This window comes from Chionomys nivalis, chromosome 11 (genome assembly GCF_950005125.1).
Source record: "Chionomys nivalis chromosome 11, mChiNiv1.1, whole genome shotgun sequence".
Lineage (NCBI taxonomy): Eukaryota > Metazoa > Chordata > Mammalia > Rodentia > Cricetidae > Chionomys > Chionomys nivalis.
In genome coordinates, this window is record NC_080096.1 from 14,533,803 (window position 1) to 14,551,184 (window position 17,382).

At 43.9% G+C, this 17,382-nt stretch overlaps 1 protein-coding gene across 17 annotated transcripts in view; it reads right to left on the minus strand.

The window, feature by feature from the left end:
- Eif4g3 (eukaryotic translation initiation factor 4 gamma 3) overlaps positions 1-17,382 on the minus strand; it is a 239,448-nt gene that overhangs the window by 39,303 nt on the left and 182,763 nt on the right. For all 17 annotated transcript variants that reach the window (XM_057785401.1, XM_057785396.1, XM_057785399.1 and 14 more), the window contains 8 exons: positions 15,240-15,373; positions 13,885-14,004; positions 9,860-10,030; positions 8,715-8,912; positions 5,089-5,235; positions 4,494-4,730; positions 3,475-3,579; positions 1,676-1,808 (listed from right to left, as the gene is read on the minus strand). In XM_057785401.1, coding sequence (XP_057641384.1) covers positions 1,676-1,808; positions 3,475-3,579; positions 4,494-4,730; positions 5,089-5,235; positions 8,715-8,912; positions 9,860-10,030; positions 13,885-14,004; positions 15,240-15,373 — 1,245 coding nt within the window. The remainder of the gene's footprint in view (positions 1-1,675; positions 1,809-3,474; positions 3,580-4,493; positions 4,731-5,088; positions 5,236-8,714; positions 8,913-9,859; positions 10,031-13,884; positions 14,005-15,239; positions 15,374-17,382) is intronic.

Genomic DNA, 17,382 nt, shown 5'->3' on the forward strand with positions numbered 1-17,382 from the left:
CTGTGTAACAGTTCTAGCTGTCCTGGAACTAGCTCTTGTAGACCAGGCTGGCCTCAAACTCACAGAGATCCATCTACTTCTGCCTACGGAGCGCAGGGATTAAAGGTGTGTTTCAGCACCACCCAGCAAGTTTGAAAGGTTTCTACTTCTGCTGCTCCGAGGCCAATTTCAGACAGAAGGTGCCTTCTGCATTGACTTCACACAGCTGCATCTGTGGGCATGGGTGTTTTGCCTACATGTATATCTATGAACCATATTCACCCTTGGTGTTCTCAGAGGCCAAAAGAGGTTGGATCCCCTGAGATTTTAGAGTGACAGATGGTTGTGAAGCACTGTGTGGTGGTGGGAACAGAACCTGGATCCTCAGCAAGAACAGCTAGTGTTCTTAATCACTGAGTTATCTCTCTAGCTCTGATTCCTTCTATTTCTATTGGTACAAAGTCTCAGTTCCTTATACACAGAACTTCAGAGACAGTTGCAATGCTGAGTTTTGAGGAATATTACTTGAACTATGTAAGGATGCGCTACATTTGTTTAACCATGTAAAGATGTGTTGCTTTGCCTGCGTAAGGCACCTGATTGGTCTAATAAAAAGCTGAACAGTCAATAGCTAGGCAGTAGAGGAATAGGTAGGGCTATTGGGCAGAGAGAGTAACCAGAAGGAAGAATCTAGGCTTGGGGCGGGGAGGAAGACACCTCAGGCTGGCCAGCCAGCTAGCCAAACACAGAGTAGGACATAAGTAATAAAAATAAAGATAAAAAGACTCGAGGTAAAATGTAAATGAAGAGAAACATGTTAATTTAAGTTATAAGAGCTAGTGATATAAGCGTAATGATGAACATTCTTAACTAATATTAAGTCTTATGTCATGATTTGGGGGATGGTTGGTGCCCCCTCCAAAAAAAGAAAAAAAATTGCTACAATGGAGTTTAACAAACACATATGATTGGTGCAAAAAGCCACAAGCTTGGAGCTTATAGGAAATCAACTGCAGCCTGTCTACCTGGCACACAGAAGTTACTAGCTTCTACTCACAGCCCTCCTACCCCCAAAGGGACAGGCATTCTCTTGTTACTACCACTTGCTTAACATCAGTCCTTTGTTTAGAACACTTAAGAGGGGCAGAAACTAAGTTCCTGATCTCAGTTCTCCCAGCAAACAATGTCCACTCGGTCTGAACTTGAGAAATTATACCCGAGACAGGCTGCTTACTCGCCTTAGGAACTGAGTGTTTATTCACTTCACAATGAAAACCCTTTCAAATAAAAGCCAGGTTTCTTCCATTTCTGGGCTCCTCCCTTAGAACTTCACGCCATTCTTAAATCTAAATTTTAAATCCTACATAGAGAATCCGTCTGCACTGAGGACAGCCCCATGTTCTCTGCACATTATTTCCTGCGGGAGTCAAGCCGTGCAGTTCCAAGAGAGTTGTTTTCCACTGCTTCTCTTACCTTGCACGGATAGTGTGGAGGGAAGATGCTCACTGCAGGCCTATGAATGCCTGGCTTTGCATAAGTGAACACCCATTTCCAAGCTGCACTCTCTTAGTCAATGGTTGGTCTCAGGTGTCTTTGTGTTGCCTGACAACCACCTCTCTGTTCTTTGTGACCTCATTTCTGGCTCTTACCTAAGAGTCCCAGCACTCCATCCTACCCTAGCCATCTCTGCCCTCACCTGGCCTTCTCTTCTCCTTGGTCATCAGCTGCTGGACTTTCCTCTGCTCTTCTTGTTCTTCTATTTTGGCCTCTTTGTGAATCTGCTCAATAGTTTTTGGGCCCTGATCTGCTCTTCGGGACACCCAATTACACTATGAAAGAAGAAAATAAGGTTATTATTCAAGTAATGCAAAATGTCACAAAAAGGGCGGGGAATCTTGCTTGGTGCTTGCCTAGCATGTACAGGAACAATAACATAGTAATTTTCCAAATAGAAATAAATTAAATGCCTATACTTTTGCCTGGTAGTAGTGGCACACACCTTTTATCATAGAACTCCGGAGGCAGAGGAAAGTGAAACTCTGTGAATTTGAGGTCAGTCTGGTCTACAGAGCAAGTTCTAGGATGGCCAGGGTTACAACAAAGAAACCCTATAGTGAAAACCAAACAAAAACAAAACAACAAAACCTCCCAACTCCATCCTCCACCAAAAAGAGCCTGTAACTTTCCCCACAGGGAACCAAAGGAACCCAATAAGATAGCAACACAAAATGAACTATGCTCATTCTCAGCTGGTCACAGATGATGTATGCTCTAGAAATTCAGCTAACAAAATGATCAACTCTGGCAGAGTGCAGGGCACATTCCAACAACTGGTGGGTGAAAGTCAAAGGAAAGAAGGGTCCGATACAGCCGTCATTACTGTCATCACGAGGAGAGGAAGGGACGTGGACCAGGAAGAACGAGGATCCCCCAGGACCTAGTAACATGAGGCCTTGCCACAGTCCAGAGGGTTCTGCGTCAAGGGCGATGGTCAGGTTTAGTCCATCAATAACATGACTCTGATCCCAGAACTAGAATGCCACATCAAACCGGTCTCTCTCTCTTCAGGAGACAAAACTGGTCTCCCTCCATCCTGGCTACCTCTCAACAGTTAAAATGAGCAAGTTTGGTGGAGATGGGTAGAATTAAGTGTGTGGGATCTAATCATCTGGTCACAGGTTTTGCTACTGAGGTCACACCTAGGTTTAGTGAGACAAAGAGGCCTCATCAATGCCATGGGGACTGGGTGTAATGAAGCGGGGCCTAGGCTTTCAGCTGCGGTAGTCAACATAGGGCTTAAAGCAAGAGAAAAGGAGGAGACAAACACTGCAGCTGGTGTGACAGGGTGCACGGAGGGACCGAATAGTACCATCTAGGAGTTTGCACTGTACAGTTATCTCACTGAACATTTGTAAGACCTCAAGGGTAGCAACAGTGCTATTGTGGAAAGGAAAACACGAGGCTTAGGAGTTTAACATGTTCACTGTGGAGATGAGGTTTTGAGCTTACAAAGAGTGGGTCTCACTGCCCACCACTGGATTCAGATGGCCAACATCAGAGCTGCAGTGTGTGAAGACACACTCAACAGAGGGCAACTTCCTCCTGTCAGTTCAGTGCTGGGCAAGAAGGAAAACACCTTTTCACCCCTACGATCATCACCGTCTTATTTATCCAATTCCTTAAAACAGATGGGACTCCATTGGGGTTTTGTGTTTCTTCTTTTTTCCTTTTTTGTCACCTTAACACAGAGTTGTCTAGGAAGAACCTCCATTGAGAAAATGTTCCACCCAGATTGTCTGTAGGCATTTTCATAATTAATGTAGGTGCATATAGAACCTGGACTGGTGATCCACGCCTGGTCAGCGTGCTAGTGCACACCTTTGATCCTTCATTTGGGAGGCAGAGGCAGGCAGAACCCAGTGAGTTTGAGGCTAGCCTGGTTTACATAGTGCTTTTGGTTACGGTGTTTATCGAAATGACAGAAACTGAGCATACCAGTCTGAGGTCTATCACATCCTGAAGCATGAATCGAATCCTGGACGAAGTTTTTCTTTCCTTGACGATTTTCTCCATCTGGTTAAAGTACTGGTCCATACGTGGCTGCAACACATAAAGCCACCAAGATTTCTGGCTGAGAAACCCAACTTTCTTCTTTCCATGTACTTTTTTTTTTTTTTTTTTTTATTATAAAGGGTCTCCTTCTGCAGCCCAGGCTGCCTTAAACTTGTGATCCCCCTGCATCAGTCTCCTGAGTGCTGGGATTATAGATATGTGCAACCATAAGGTAGCAAGGAAATTCTTAGGTGATTTAAGAATAAGATTTTAGCTGGGCGATGGTGGCACATGCCTTTAATACCAGCATGTGGGAAGCAGAGACAGGCGGATCTCTAAGAGTTCAAGGCCAGCCTGGTCTACAGAGTGAGATCCAAGACAGGCTTCCTGTCTTGGGAAAAAAAGGAAGGAAGGAAGGAAGGAAGGAAGGAAGGAAGGAAGGAAGGAAGGAAGGAAGGAAGGAAGGAAGGAAGGAGAGAAAAAAAGAGTTAGATCTTGCCAGGCACTGGTGGCGTACACCTTTAATTACAACATTGGGAGGCAGATACAGGAAGATCTCTGTGAGTTCAAAGTCAGCCGGATCTACAGAATGAGTTCCAGAACAGCCAGAGCTATAGTGAGACCCTGTCTCAAAACAAAACAAAAAAAGATAGTGACTTGAGGTATGCATGGTGATGCACACATGTCACCCCAGGGTGACATCTCAAGAGGAAATAAATAATCCTACTAGCTAGTTTTTACTCCCATTTTCAGGTCTGGTGAGTTTCTTAACCCATTTCTGCTTACAGCCTATAAAATGGTAAAGAGAAAAAAAGAGAAGGACCAAACAAGCTAGAGAATCTACAAACTGATCTGCATTTAACTAGGGACCTCCTCACTTCAGATCTAAAGCAACACTACAGCCAATTTCTGAACTTGACTGAGAGCTGCTACTGCAGCCTTCTGAGTCCCTGGGTCTTTACCTTTGCTTTCTCGAAGTCCAGGTCCTTGCCGATGGTGGTGAGCAGGCGACACAAGCACTCCAGGGACTCTTCATCATGGTTCTTCAGTAGCTTCACCACGCAGTCATGCATTATGGCCTCTGTCAGCATCTTGAGTTTAAAGAGTTCTCCAATAAACTTGATGTTGCCAATGGATCTCCGACGGGCTTTGTCCTTGGCTTCCTCCAGTTCATCATGAAGCCTTGTCCTCTCCTCTGGCTGTTGGGTAAAAAGGGGTAAGAGCATCTAAGATATGGGGCCTAACGCTTTTTGGACTGAAATGCCCTCTGGGGCTCTGACATAGAACAAAGAAAGGGCCTAACTCCTCAGAAAGAAAATGACTTGCAGAAATGTGAATACATCAAGATTTATAGAACCCAGCATCCTCTCTCAAGGACAAAGTTAGACTGACTTCTAGTATGGAGTTGAGTGCCCCTGACATTGGGCAATAAAACACCGCTATATGCACACACACACACACACACACATGCACACGCACTAAAAATAACAGGTCCCTTTGCATCTGCCACAGCTAGCTGTGGGACCATTCTGGCAGTACTTGATGCGAAGTCCTTACAGCACTGGCAGCTTCCAGTTCTTTCTGCTTCTTCTCAAAGACATCATCATCTGCTTTATCTTTTTCAAACTCCTTCTGGCAGCGGTTTAGCAGCAGTTTCCGGAAATTCACTGTGTTACCGGGCTTCTCTGCCATGGGAACCTTCAGCTGCATTCAGAGAGTAAAGAACAAAGGCAGCGAGATTACTTAACGCAGATACACAAAAAAGTAAGCATTCTAAAAAAGGCATTTCCACAGTCCAGTGAAAAGGAGAAAAATGACACACCCTCAGACACACCTCTTGTCTTTTGTGAATATGCTTCCTACCAACATCTGCTATCAGCACAGCTGTTAGCCTGGGTATACCTAGACATAACTGGGGAGGGTTACCTCTTTGTTTAAACCTTATTTATTATTGTATTTACACAAGGTGTGTATGTACGCGTATGCTCATACACACACATGCTTCATGGTGCATTCATGAAGGATTCTCACTTTCCACATGGATTATGGAGATAATTCAGTCTATCAAGGTGGTGTGACAGCGCCTCTGCTCACTGAGCCATCTCACCAGCCCTTTTATCTATGCTTTGTTAAGGGCTCGTGCGCAACCTAAGTGGCTCTGAATTCTGATCCTCCTGCTCCACCTTCCAAGAATTTGGAATGCAGGAGTGCCCTACCATGCAGGGATTCTGCACAGCATTGGGGGTAGGAGTTGCATGTATGCCAGCCACCCTACTGCCTGAGCCACACCCAAAGCCCCTAGATTAAAAAACAACACCACAATGATTTAAACAATTTTGGCTTAAAGGAACAAAAAGAAATAACAAAGTAGGGAGAATTCCAGGGCCACAGCAAAACCTGGGAAAGGGCAGGGCTTTTGAAGACTGACTGTTGCCCTAGCTTTTCTCAGAAGGACGTCCTCACACTGGACCATACTTAGCAAGACTATCAGTATGCAGTAGGGTGTTTACTTTTGTTTCTTTTGGAGACAAGCCACAGAGTGTTGCCTAGGCCGTTCCTGAATTTACAGCCGTCCCAATTCAACCACTAGAGGCATGCACCACAACACCAAATCTTTTAGGTGGCAAAAGAAAGATCGTGTTAGATTTGAGTTTGGCCTACAATTAGCCATTTTAGAAATTTCCTGACAGCAGAAAGACCAGAGTGGAAGGGCTAGTTCACATGGAGGCAAGCAGTGAGGGTTTCTAGCTACTCCCAGTAAGAACTGCTTCCCAACACCTTCAATGGCTCCCTCCTATTGTTCCTATCACCTGTAATACCCTCTTCCATGAACTTCTCCTGAGCAGTTACTGTACAACATCCAAAAGGGCTTTTCGGGGCTTACAAAGAAGATCCAACAGTTCTGAAATTGCACTGGAGGACAGAGCCGTGCTACCGTAGAGCACGGGACGACAGAGCCGTGCTATGGTTGAAGACTAGTCAAGTGCTCCCTCTGATGCAGGAAGAATTATTTACAGTTTCTCCTCAACAGTCCAGGGGCCAACACAGCAGCAGGAAACACTAGCCTAGGAAGCAGGGCAAACTAGGAACTGCAGTTTAGACAAATGCAGCAAAGCTGCCATAAACCAGATGTCAACCCACAAAGCACAGCAATGAGATCATGGTGCAGTCAGGCCCACAGCCTTCAAGATGACAGAGACTGTGATGGCCCATGTGAAGTGGCACAGGCCTGCAAATCCAGCATTTGGGAGGTGCAGGTAGGAGAGGGAGGGTCAGAAGTTCAAAGTCATCTTTAGCTATAGAAGTTGTTCTAAGCTACAATAGACTCTGTCTTAAAACAACAATCCCCCCCTTTGAAATGAGAGAAATGAAAGCAAATGCCTTCCAAAGTCAAAGCCAAAGCTAGACCATGCCATCTACTATATGACACCCAATATATGGCAATGACTACAAAATACAGCAGAGAATCAGGAAGTATACCTATCAACAGGTTGGTATATGAGAGAACACTAACCTGACTAGATTCTAGAAATACCTAAAGGTTCTTAATACCCCTATTTCTATACACTTTGGTGCTGTCCAAGAACACAGTCAGAACCAACACAGTTCCACCAGCATTGTGGAAAACCCACCAATCTCAATTATAATAAGTGCAAAATAGAGTGGAATGGGAATGACAGGCTAATTGTCCATGGTGGTGCATACCCCTGATCCCAGCACCTGGGAGACTGTTGCAGGATAGTGAGTTCCAGAGCAGCCTCAGCTATACAGAAAGGCCCTATCCCAACAGGCCCAACCCTACGCCAAGGGGGTCTGACACTATACTATCAGCCCTTATGGGATGTTTCCTGTAGTAGAGATTATGTAGAAAATGGGAAGAACTTGGAAGGCAACAATGCTTGCAGAGAGGAACCAGAGTCAGAAGTGCACTACCCACAGTACAATGAAATAAACACAACTCGTGATGGTCTATGCAGTGGGAAGAAATAAAAATGAGATGAGTCGGAGATGGAAAGATGGCTCAGCAGTTAAGAGCACCTGCTGCTCTTCCAGAGGATCAGAATTCTGTTCTTAGCACCCATGCCTAGCAGGTCAAAACTGCCTATTAACTCCAGCCCCAAGAACTCTGACACCCTCTTCTGGCTTCCATAGGCAGCCTGAACACACATAGCATGTACTTACACAGAAACACATACACATACAGAAAAAGGAAAAGAAATCTTAAAAGAAATGAGCTGAGTGAAGCATGGGAGAACTCCCCACATACAACAGAGGTGGAAGCCCCACACTGCAAGTACAGGGGAATGTTTAAAGCTAGGCTGAGAGAGCAAGGCCAAGGGTTCAAAACCTCAAGTTCCAGTTATTTATGTTCATATGTAATTATGGATTGGATTAAATGTCTGTGGACTTTTTTTTTTAACATTTATTTATTATGTATACAGTGTTCTGTCTGCATGTATGCCTGTAGGCCAGAAGAGGGCACCAGATCTCATTGCAGGTGGTGGTGAGTAATCATGTGGTTGCTGGTAATTGAACTCAGGACCTCTGGAAGAGCAGTCAGTGCTCTTAACCACTGAGTCATCTCTCCAATCCATCTGTGGACATTTAAAGAATAGGAAGGTATATTTATTTATGTGCTTTTTGCTGTTGATAGGGTCTTACTCTGTACCCTAGGCTGGCCTATCCTAGCACGCCTTCTCCTGAGTGCTCGGATTGAAGCAGGAGCTAATATGCTCAGGAAGGCAGGAAATGATCAGATTTTTAACATTTTTTGTGACAACTATCTTTTCATTTCCAGAGGCCAGAATTAGAACAGTTAATTTAATTTTAAATTTAGTTCATGTTAAAGTTAGCAGCTGCTCTAGTTCTATAAGATGACACTCCAGAATAAAATCGTTGCCTAGGACATAATTCCACATTACTAACTTAAACGTTCTCAGTCTTTTCAGGTTGGAGGAATCATAAGCCTATGCCAATTTCAATCAATCTCCACAGACCCCCCAGTGGTAGGGACAGACATTACTTTAGCACAGATTCTTTTTAATCAATAAGGACACTACACATGAGTACTAGCAATATATTCTCCCCTTTCCATTGCCCCAATAACACTCTGGGAAGAATGTGCAGTGAGGGGAGAATATACCTCTTGGCGGTTCTGCTTTTACTGCTTCCTCTCTTCTTACCGTTACTAGGCATCGACACATGTTTGCATACGCCACAGAGAAACTGGGCTCATCAATAGCCTTCTCAAAGACCAGGTCGATGACTCCCTTCAGGCGCTCCTCGGTGTCCACGGTAAGTCCCGACACTTGCTTCATTAGTTGGTTGAACATCTGTGGTGTTAGTTTGTTTAAGATACTGCGAACTTTTCTGAAAAGTTCCTGGGAGGGTTAGAATAAAAGGAGCATGAACTAGTCTTGCATACATCCGCGTAAACAAGGCCAGTGCCCAACACCCACTTTCGGTTACTGAGCATTTTAGGAAGGAAAGACTTCAGTTACTTAAAGGTCAGAAAAGTCACCTGCAGTTTTAATGCCCCCCATGGCCCCAGGAATTCCACCTGGGGCTCCCAGTACCCTATATAAGACCAACTGCAGAGCAGCCCATTGTGCCTTTCTCAGACAACAGGAGCAAGAGGCAGCTAAAACTTTAAAAAGGTTACATGAACTTTTAAATCATGATTGTTTTTAGAAATTTATTACTAATTAGGGTTAAGTAAAAAGAATTTAATTAAAATGAATCTTTAAATAATGTAGAAATGATCCAGGCAGTGGGGGAATATGCCTTTAATCCCAGTACTCGGAACGCAGAGGCAGGTAGATCTCAGTGAGTTCGAGGCCAGCCTGGTCTGCTACCAAGCGAGTTCCAGGATAGCAAGGACTGTTACACAGAGAAACCCTGTTCAAAAAAAGTACATGCATGAAAATGCCATAATGAAACCCATTATGTAAAAAAAGCATGCCTCATATAAACACAGTGAGAGAGCCACAGAAAAGGACATAGTGATTTCTTCTTTTATCTTTGTATTGGGGATCAGACTACAGCCTTGCCCAATCTCGGTAAGCCTTTGCAGAATGACATTTAGATCCACCAGTAAAGACAAAACAGATTATCATTCCTAAGGCTTACAGAACAATGCCATTAGAAAAAAAGGATAAAAAGCCAGGTATGATGGCTAACATTTTTAATGTGTCAGAATCTCTATGAACTGGAGCCAGCCAGGACCTGTCTCAAACAAAACAAAACAAACCTTTCCACATACTAAAAAAGGCAGAAGAACTTACAAGGGAAGGCTCAAGCTCACAGAGCACAGGCACAATCCCCTCACCTGCGTTTTAATGCTTTCAGGGTCGTCGGCCTGGCTGTCCCGCTTCTGGCTGGGCTTCCAGGCATTCTCCGCCTTTCTCAAGTGCACATCTTCCTTTACAGACACGGTGATGATCTTTCTGGGCTCCCTTCTCTGGCCAGGCTGAGACCTTCGAGGTCCAACATTCAACAACTGGGACAAGAACATTACATTCATTCAGAGAACCCAGAGTGCCTGCGTTGCAGGGCTGCTCAAGCTTCATGTTCACAGCAACCTTCTTGACGAAAATACGAGGCATTAGGTGTTTGAGTTAGAAATAATCTTAAGAGGAAGAAAAATGGTCTTGAATACCATCACTACAACACCTCTACCTCTTAAAGTGCCAAAAGGATAAAAAAAAGGGGGGGAGGGGGTCCCATCTCTGATAAACTGCCGTTCCCAGTCCTGCTCAGGAAACCTGTGCTCCAGGGAAGCTGCACTGCACAGGTCATGGTGGCCGAATCACAAACATTCACAGAGTAGAACACAGTGGCAATCTGCCCCAAACACTAGCTGTTAAAAAAAAAAAAAAAAAAAAAGACAAGGAAAGAAGAAACTATTTGTACCAGTTGTGGTAGCACACACCCATACACCTGTCATCCCAGCACACGGGACAGAACACAGAAACATCCACCTGAGCTAAGGGTGAGACCCTGTAGTCATATTTTGTTTGGAATCTAACAAACAAAGCTTGCCTGAAGATCAGAGGGCAGAGTTAAGCCATTAGAGGCCAGGAAGTGGTGGCATACATCTTTAATTCCAAGACTTGGGAGACAGAAGCAGAGGGATCTCAGTTAGTTCAAGGCCACCCTGGGCTACTTAAGATTGAAATCTGGCTAAAAAAAGAAACAGCTCATACAGAGGTGATCCTAGCACTAGGAAGGTGGAGACAGGAATGATACGGCTGGGTGGAGAGAGGAATGTCAGGAGGGAGGAGACAGGAGCTCAGAGCAGTCTGAGGATCACCCCTGCAGTCTGAAGGACATGATGGTCCCCTTCAGTTTGAACATCAGCAGACGTAAAAGTTCTCTCTAGTGGCTGCCGCACTGCTTCGCTGATCCTTCAGTTTTAATCCCCTAATATCTGACTCTGGGTTTCTATTATTAAGAACAATTAGAATTTGTGCTACATTTGACACCCAACTTTTGGGGTACGAATTTATGAAAACGCCACTTTCCTTGTAGGTTTGGAGCCACTGGCCCACCAGCTAGGTTTTCCTTTTTTCTTTCCTGGTGGGATTTCCTTGGACCCTGTTCTGGGACTGCTGCCAAACTAGGTAACTGTCTTATACCAATCATCAACCACGCACTAGGAATGGTTGTGACAAGTGGGCATCAGAATAAAAGTTTGAATCACCATTGAGATTGTCAGAAGAACAAAGTAAGGACACAACACTGATGACAGGGTCGCAAACATAAACAAACAAGTAGATGGGGAGACGGCTCAGTGGTAAACAGCATCAACTGCTCTTCTAGAGGACCCAGGTTCAACTCCTAGCACTCATGGCAGCTCACACCTGTCTATAACTCCATTTCATTGGACCTGACATCCATGGGAAAACACCAATACACAAAAAAACAAAAACAAAAAAACAATATGGGTTAACTGAGAGACACTGAAGACTAGGAAAATTCCATCAGGGACAGTTGCTAAACCAGGCTCTAAGGACACTCACTTACAAATGAATCTTCTACATAAGATCTAGGTCAAACAACTCTGTTAAGACACTCACTCAGCCAAAGACAATCTGGATTTCATGATCCAGATGATGTTCCTGATGCAGATCCTGTGGGTAAGTTATCTTTCCATCTGGTGGATATAATTCAAGAACAACAATGTTTCCAGACATTCAATCTAACACACACGTGGATATGAAAATGTGTCAGAACAAATGCACTTGGGTAAAATGAAATAACAAAAAGTCACGGAGAAGTCATGGAATGAGGGATTGGGAGACGGATCGGGTATTAAAAAGCAGGCTGCACAAGATAAGGACTGGAGTTCAGAATCTTCAGCATCCATGTAAAAGACAGGCATGCATGGACGTGACAAAGCATATCTGTAATCTCAGTGATGGTGGACTGGGGGGGAGACAGGTGATCCTGGAAGCTTGCTGCTAGCCGGTGTAGCTGAAATACGGTCTCAAAAAGTAAGGTCAACTGTGATACAGAAGGGCACCAGATATGGAACTCAGGTATGACCATGGGCACATACCCTGTCACACATGTGCATCATACACACATGTACCCCATACAACAAAGACTCTTATCTGAAGATAGTCACTTACGAAGACTACTGCAAACACCTGTAAGCAGTCCTCGAGACCATAACCTGCACCATCTCTTCACCCGCTTCAATAAATTCCCTGGGTTAAAAGGTCACGTACAAGACAAACTGATGTCTGAGCTTCTGTGAACCTGGAAAGCTGAATGTCACAGGTCCCAAGTCACACTGTCCTGGCTCCCTTATTATGCCATTTATTGTCCATCTCTGTGTTTGACCATCAGGCAATTCTCTTGGCATGTACTCACAAAGCGCTAGCTTCCACTAGCAGAGGGGCTAAGAATGTCATCCGACAGCCTGTGAGGCCCGAGGCCACAATTTCTCTGCTTGGTTATAACTCCCTACCTAAAATCTCCACCAGTATATTTGAAGAATGATACTCTTTTGCTGTTAGTACAAAAAGTCACAGAACTGCCACTAAGTTAGAATATGATATTTGACAAAACCTGGATCTGTTTTCCTGGGCCTTGACCACTCATACTTGGCTCTGGGATAAACTCTTACTGGAGTTTAAGATGAGAGCTGTAGTTTCCACTGACACTATAAATCATCAAATTTGAAGTATTAAATATATATATATATATTCTTTAAAAATAGTTCCATATAGTGAATGACTTACATCCCACCCATCCATGTACATATATAATTTGAACCCACACATGGGATCCTGTTCTGTGATTATGACAGATTGAAAAGGAGGTGCAGGGGTGATAGGTGAGCACTATCATGTCTACACCTGGCTTTTCACATGAGTTCCATTCTAGGAACTGAACTTGGGCCCTCAGGCTTAGTGGTAAGCACTGTACCAACTAAGTTTCACTATTTTACAAAATACAGCTTGTCCTCAACTTACACGGCTTCCTCTGGTTCAACTATTGGAAAACAATGAAAAAGCTGGGAATAAAAACTGGGAAGGTACATGGCAAGGAGGCACCTTAATCTGTAACATTCAGGAGTGATTTATGAACAACACTGAGCAAAACGGGAGTAGCACAGATGTCACCAGCCAGAGAATAACCAATCATCCCAGACATCTGCAGCTCTGCGAAGAAGTAAGCAGGGGCAAGTGTGATGCCCAGCTCAGAGCCCCTGGGTATGCCACCTCCTCCTTGGAAAAGCCTGCCACTGTGTATATGACAACCTGTAGGTTACCAGTACTACACTTGTCATTTGTCTAAATTTCGACTTCATGGCCTAGAGTAAATAAGAGCAAACAAAAACTACATCACCACAGACATGTCTAAAAAATAAAAAGATCCAGTCAGTACACCCCTATAGGTAAACTCTTTAGGGGTGACACAGACATCACCACCAGTGGAGTGCAGCCTGGGGCTGTCCTCAGTTCCAAAACTGGCAACCCATATGTACTAAGTAAATCTGAGGAAACAAAGTCAGAGAGGATGAGCTGAGTGTCAGCGGACACTCTAGGTGACCGTGATGTCTCAGAATCCTACCAAGGTTGGTGCTACAGCAAAAGTATGTGCAGGCCACTTCAATAGAGAAGTCAGAGACAAAGACCAGACCAACTCAGTACAGAAAAAGGCATGCAGAGGTGCATTGTGTTTTTCATTGATATTCATAAGGACGCTATGGAGGGTCGTCTTTGCCTCTTCTACTTCTTGATCACAGGACTCAACATACAATGACACCACTTCCTGTCCTCAGATAAGATGTCTACCACAGCTTTCTAACTGACTCGGTTATTGTAGGGAACAGGCACTTACAGGCACGCCTCTTCCGCCAGGCGTATGCCTTCCGAAATCAGCAAAGGCTGGGGTGAAGTCGGGTCCGCGAGGCAAAATGCGAGGGTCCAGGGTTCGCATTGGCAATCGGGGCTGGTTGATCTGCACACATGAAGAAGCACATAAAAGCTAAAAGCACACAAGTTCCCGTTCATTCAGGGCCAGAAAGTTACCACATACTTCTGTGATGCTGTGAGCTGACAAGCTAAGTCCTGGACTCTCCACCAAAGGAATTAGCTCCTGAGGCACTAGGATGTCAGTGGCTCTCTCCAGGGACAATCATTTGGCCTGTGAGGCGAGGGTTTTACCCATGCTTCACCTCATGCCCTTACTCTCTTTTTTAAATAAATAGCCCTGATTTTAATAATTTTCATCGTGCACCATATAAACCAAATATAAAGAGGAAGGAAGCTGGGGCTGGGGAGACAGTTCAATGGTTAGAGCGCTTGCTGCCCTTGCAGAAGGCTGGACTTTAGTTCCCAGCACCCACGTGACAGTTCACAACATCTGGAACTCTAGGCCTAGGGGATCTCATACCCTCTTCTTGCCTGTATGGACGTTAGGCAAACACGTGATACACATACAATCATGCTGGCAAAATCCCACAGACATAAAGTAAGAAATACATACTAAAAATTCAAAATAGGAGGGATGTCTATCTAAATGCAAAGGTCTAGAGACTTTAATCACCTTAAGTAACTATTAAGACAATTTTTATATATACAATATCTGAATTATGTCTCCTGCCAGTGAAGCTTCATTTTGTAACTATCTCCTCGGGTTTCTGACCCCTCCTTGTTGCTACCATATCAAAGTTTAGAACCCGGGAAAGAGCTCTATGAATGCAGCCTTGTCTCCTCCACCTCACAGAAGGTTTTATCTCATCACTAGAAGAATAAACAATAAACAGACACATTAATACAGTCTAAAAAACCAACACTCAGGGCTCAGTAGTTAAGGCACTTATTCTTGCAGCAGACCAGGGTTCAGTTACCAGCACCTACACAGTGTGGCTCACAAATATCCTCAACCCCAGTTCCAGGGAATCTCTGACACCCTTTTCTGACCTCACTGGGCATTGGAAGCATACATGCAAGTGAAACACTCATACACATAAAATTTAAAAGAAACAATAAAAAATAATCAATACTGAAGAAGGGGCCTAAACATGCTTTTCAATATACTAAAGAAGACAGTAATTTGGGAACACCTAGTTCTCAAGCATTGTGTGTGGTACTTGGATGCTTACGATCAAGCATTTCCCTAAGAGCTGCTCATACTGCACCTGTCACACGAGCACTCAGACCACCTGGCTTTCTCCCGAGCATGCGGCTTACCTTGTCGAGAACCACGTCGCTGATGGGAGGCAGCCCCTCTGGTTTTTGGATACAGGGAGGCATATACTGGAAGTCCAGTAGGAACTCCCTGTCATATTGCTTCTTGCCTTCGGTATCCACAGGCTTCCAGGACTCTAAAAAAGCATCATAAGCAGAAACCGTTTGTCCAAACCTGTTTCAACACCTCCTCAAGGAAACAAAGGAGCCAGCTAAAAAGCCAGCACAGGATGACAGCCGAAAGAATGAACACTCCAAACCAGTCTTGGCTCTTTCAAAACTGGGAAAGCCAAAGCAAGGAGCAAGCACTTTCTACACATCCCCATGAGAACCTCTGGACAGTCTCATAAGGACATACAGTAGTGCTTTTAGTAAATAAACCTTAAGCCAAGAAGACCGTAGGAATCGGGTAAGACGTAGATTCCTGGGAACATGGTCAGCATATGGTTGGTTGCTCACATAAAAATGTTATTTTAGAGAAAAGGTAAATAAAAAGACACAAAGCAAAATCAATTTACTTCAGACAATGAAAATTAGTCAGCTGAATAGAGATCTTCTTCTCTGTCTTCAGCTTAATTTGAAGAAAGCTGAGAGTACCCACACCCTTCCTCTACAACACCCTCACTTACAGGTTCTCTGAGTGAAAATGTCATTGTGTGTTTGGAAACAGTGTGTCACTATGGAGTTCAGCTCAGACTTCTGGGGCTAAAGTGTGAACCGCCAGGACTGTCTTAGCTCTCATCTTTATTAGGAAATTTGAATTAGTAGTTTGCCATAGAATTCACCTTTCTATTTGTACTATATGAACTATATAACCTCACCCTTGTAAAAAAATCAGTTAAAACATTTAATTATGTGTATGTATGTGTCTGTGTGTGGGATTGTGCCCATGAGAGCAGGGCCTGCAGAGGCCCTAAGAGGGAATAAGGATCCCCTAGATACAGGCAGTTGTGAGTTGTTTGAGGTTAAGGCTGGGAACTGAACTTTGGTCTACTGCATGATCAGTATGTGCTTTTAAGGGTGTAGCCATTTCCAGACCCATGACCTTACCTTTATTATGTAAAATTAGAAAAATTCTATATGAAATTTTATTGGACATTAAAAGCAAGCCACTATCTCTTTCTCTCCTTTCCTTCTTTGACAAATCTCATTGAAAACAAGCCCCAGGCTGTAGTGGTGGTGGTGGATGCCTTTAATCCCGACATTCAGGAGGCAGAGGCAGGCAGATCTGAGTCTGAGGAGTTCCTGGTTTACAAAACAAGTTCCAGGACAGCCAAGGATACAAAGAGAAACCCTGAGGGGAAGAAGAACAGAATCAAGCCCCAGATCATGCCAGGGTAGCAATCTATTTTATATTAATTATATTTATTAAAAATTAGGTAATTTATTGGGCCTAGGATTTAAACCGCCCCATTCCCAACCACTACTGCTACACACTGGATTACAAAGTCAAAGGATGTCAGAGAGCTGGACCCTGCAACTGGGCAATGACATTACTGTTATCACAATTTGTGAAGAATAGGCTGGTGGTCACCATCAGTGTTTACTGATCTGGTATAAGACTGTACCTGAAATACTGTTCCTGAAATTTAAAAAGAAGTTTTCAGGTAAATGGATTTTTTTGTTTAATAGTTACAAAATTCAATGTGCAGTATGAATGTAATACCATGATTTCAAAAACCCCACCCACAGCAGTGGTACCACACACAACAGGCCACTTGGGGAAGTATATGCATGTAAATCCCACTTCTTCTGGAGGCTGAGGCACAAGGACTGCAAGCCAAGGTCAGCCTGGAATACAGAGTGAGTTCTGCTGTAGCCTGGGTGACATCATGGCAGACAGTCTCAAAAGTGAAAAGAAAAATAGGGTTGCAACACAGCTGAATGGTAGAACATTTTCCAAGCATTAAAAACCAGATAAAAATTTAAAAAATTAGTACTTCAAAGTAGGAAATATAGGCTAGTGGCTTCCAAACATTCTAGACTACACAAATGTTCACCGGACCTGGGGGAAGCGAGAGGAAAGAGCTGGAGAGCTAATATGATCAAGATGCATTGTATGTGTTTATTAATTTGCCCAAGAATAAATAACCATTTTTAAAAAGTCAGGAGTGGTGGACGGTGCCTATAATCAATCTCTCATCAG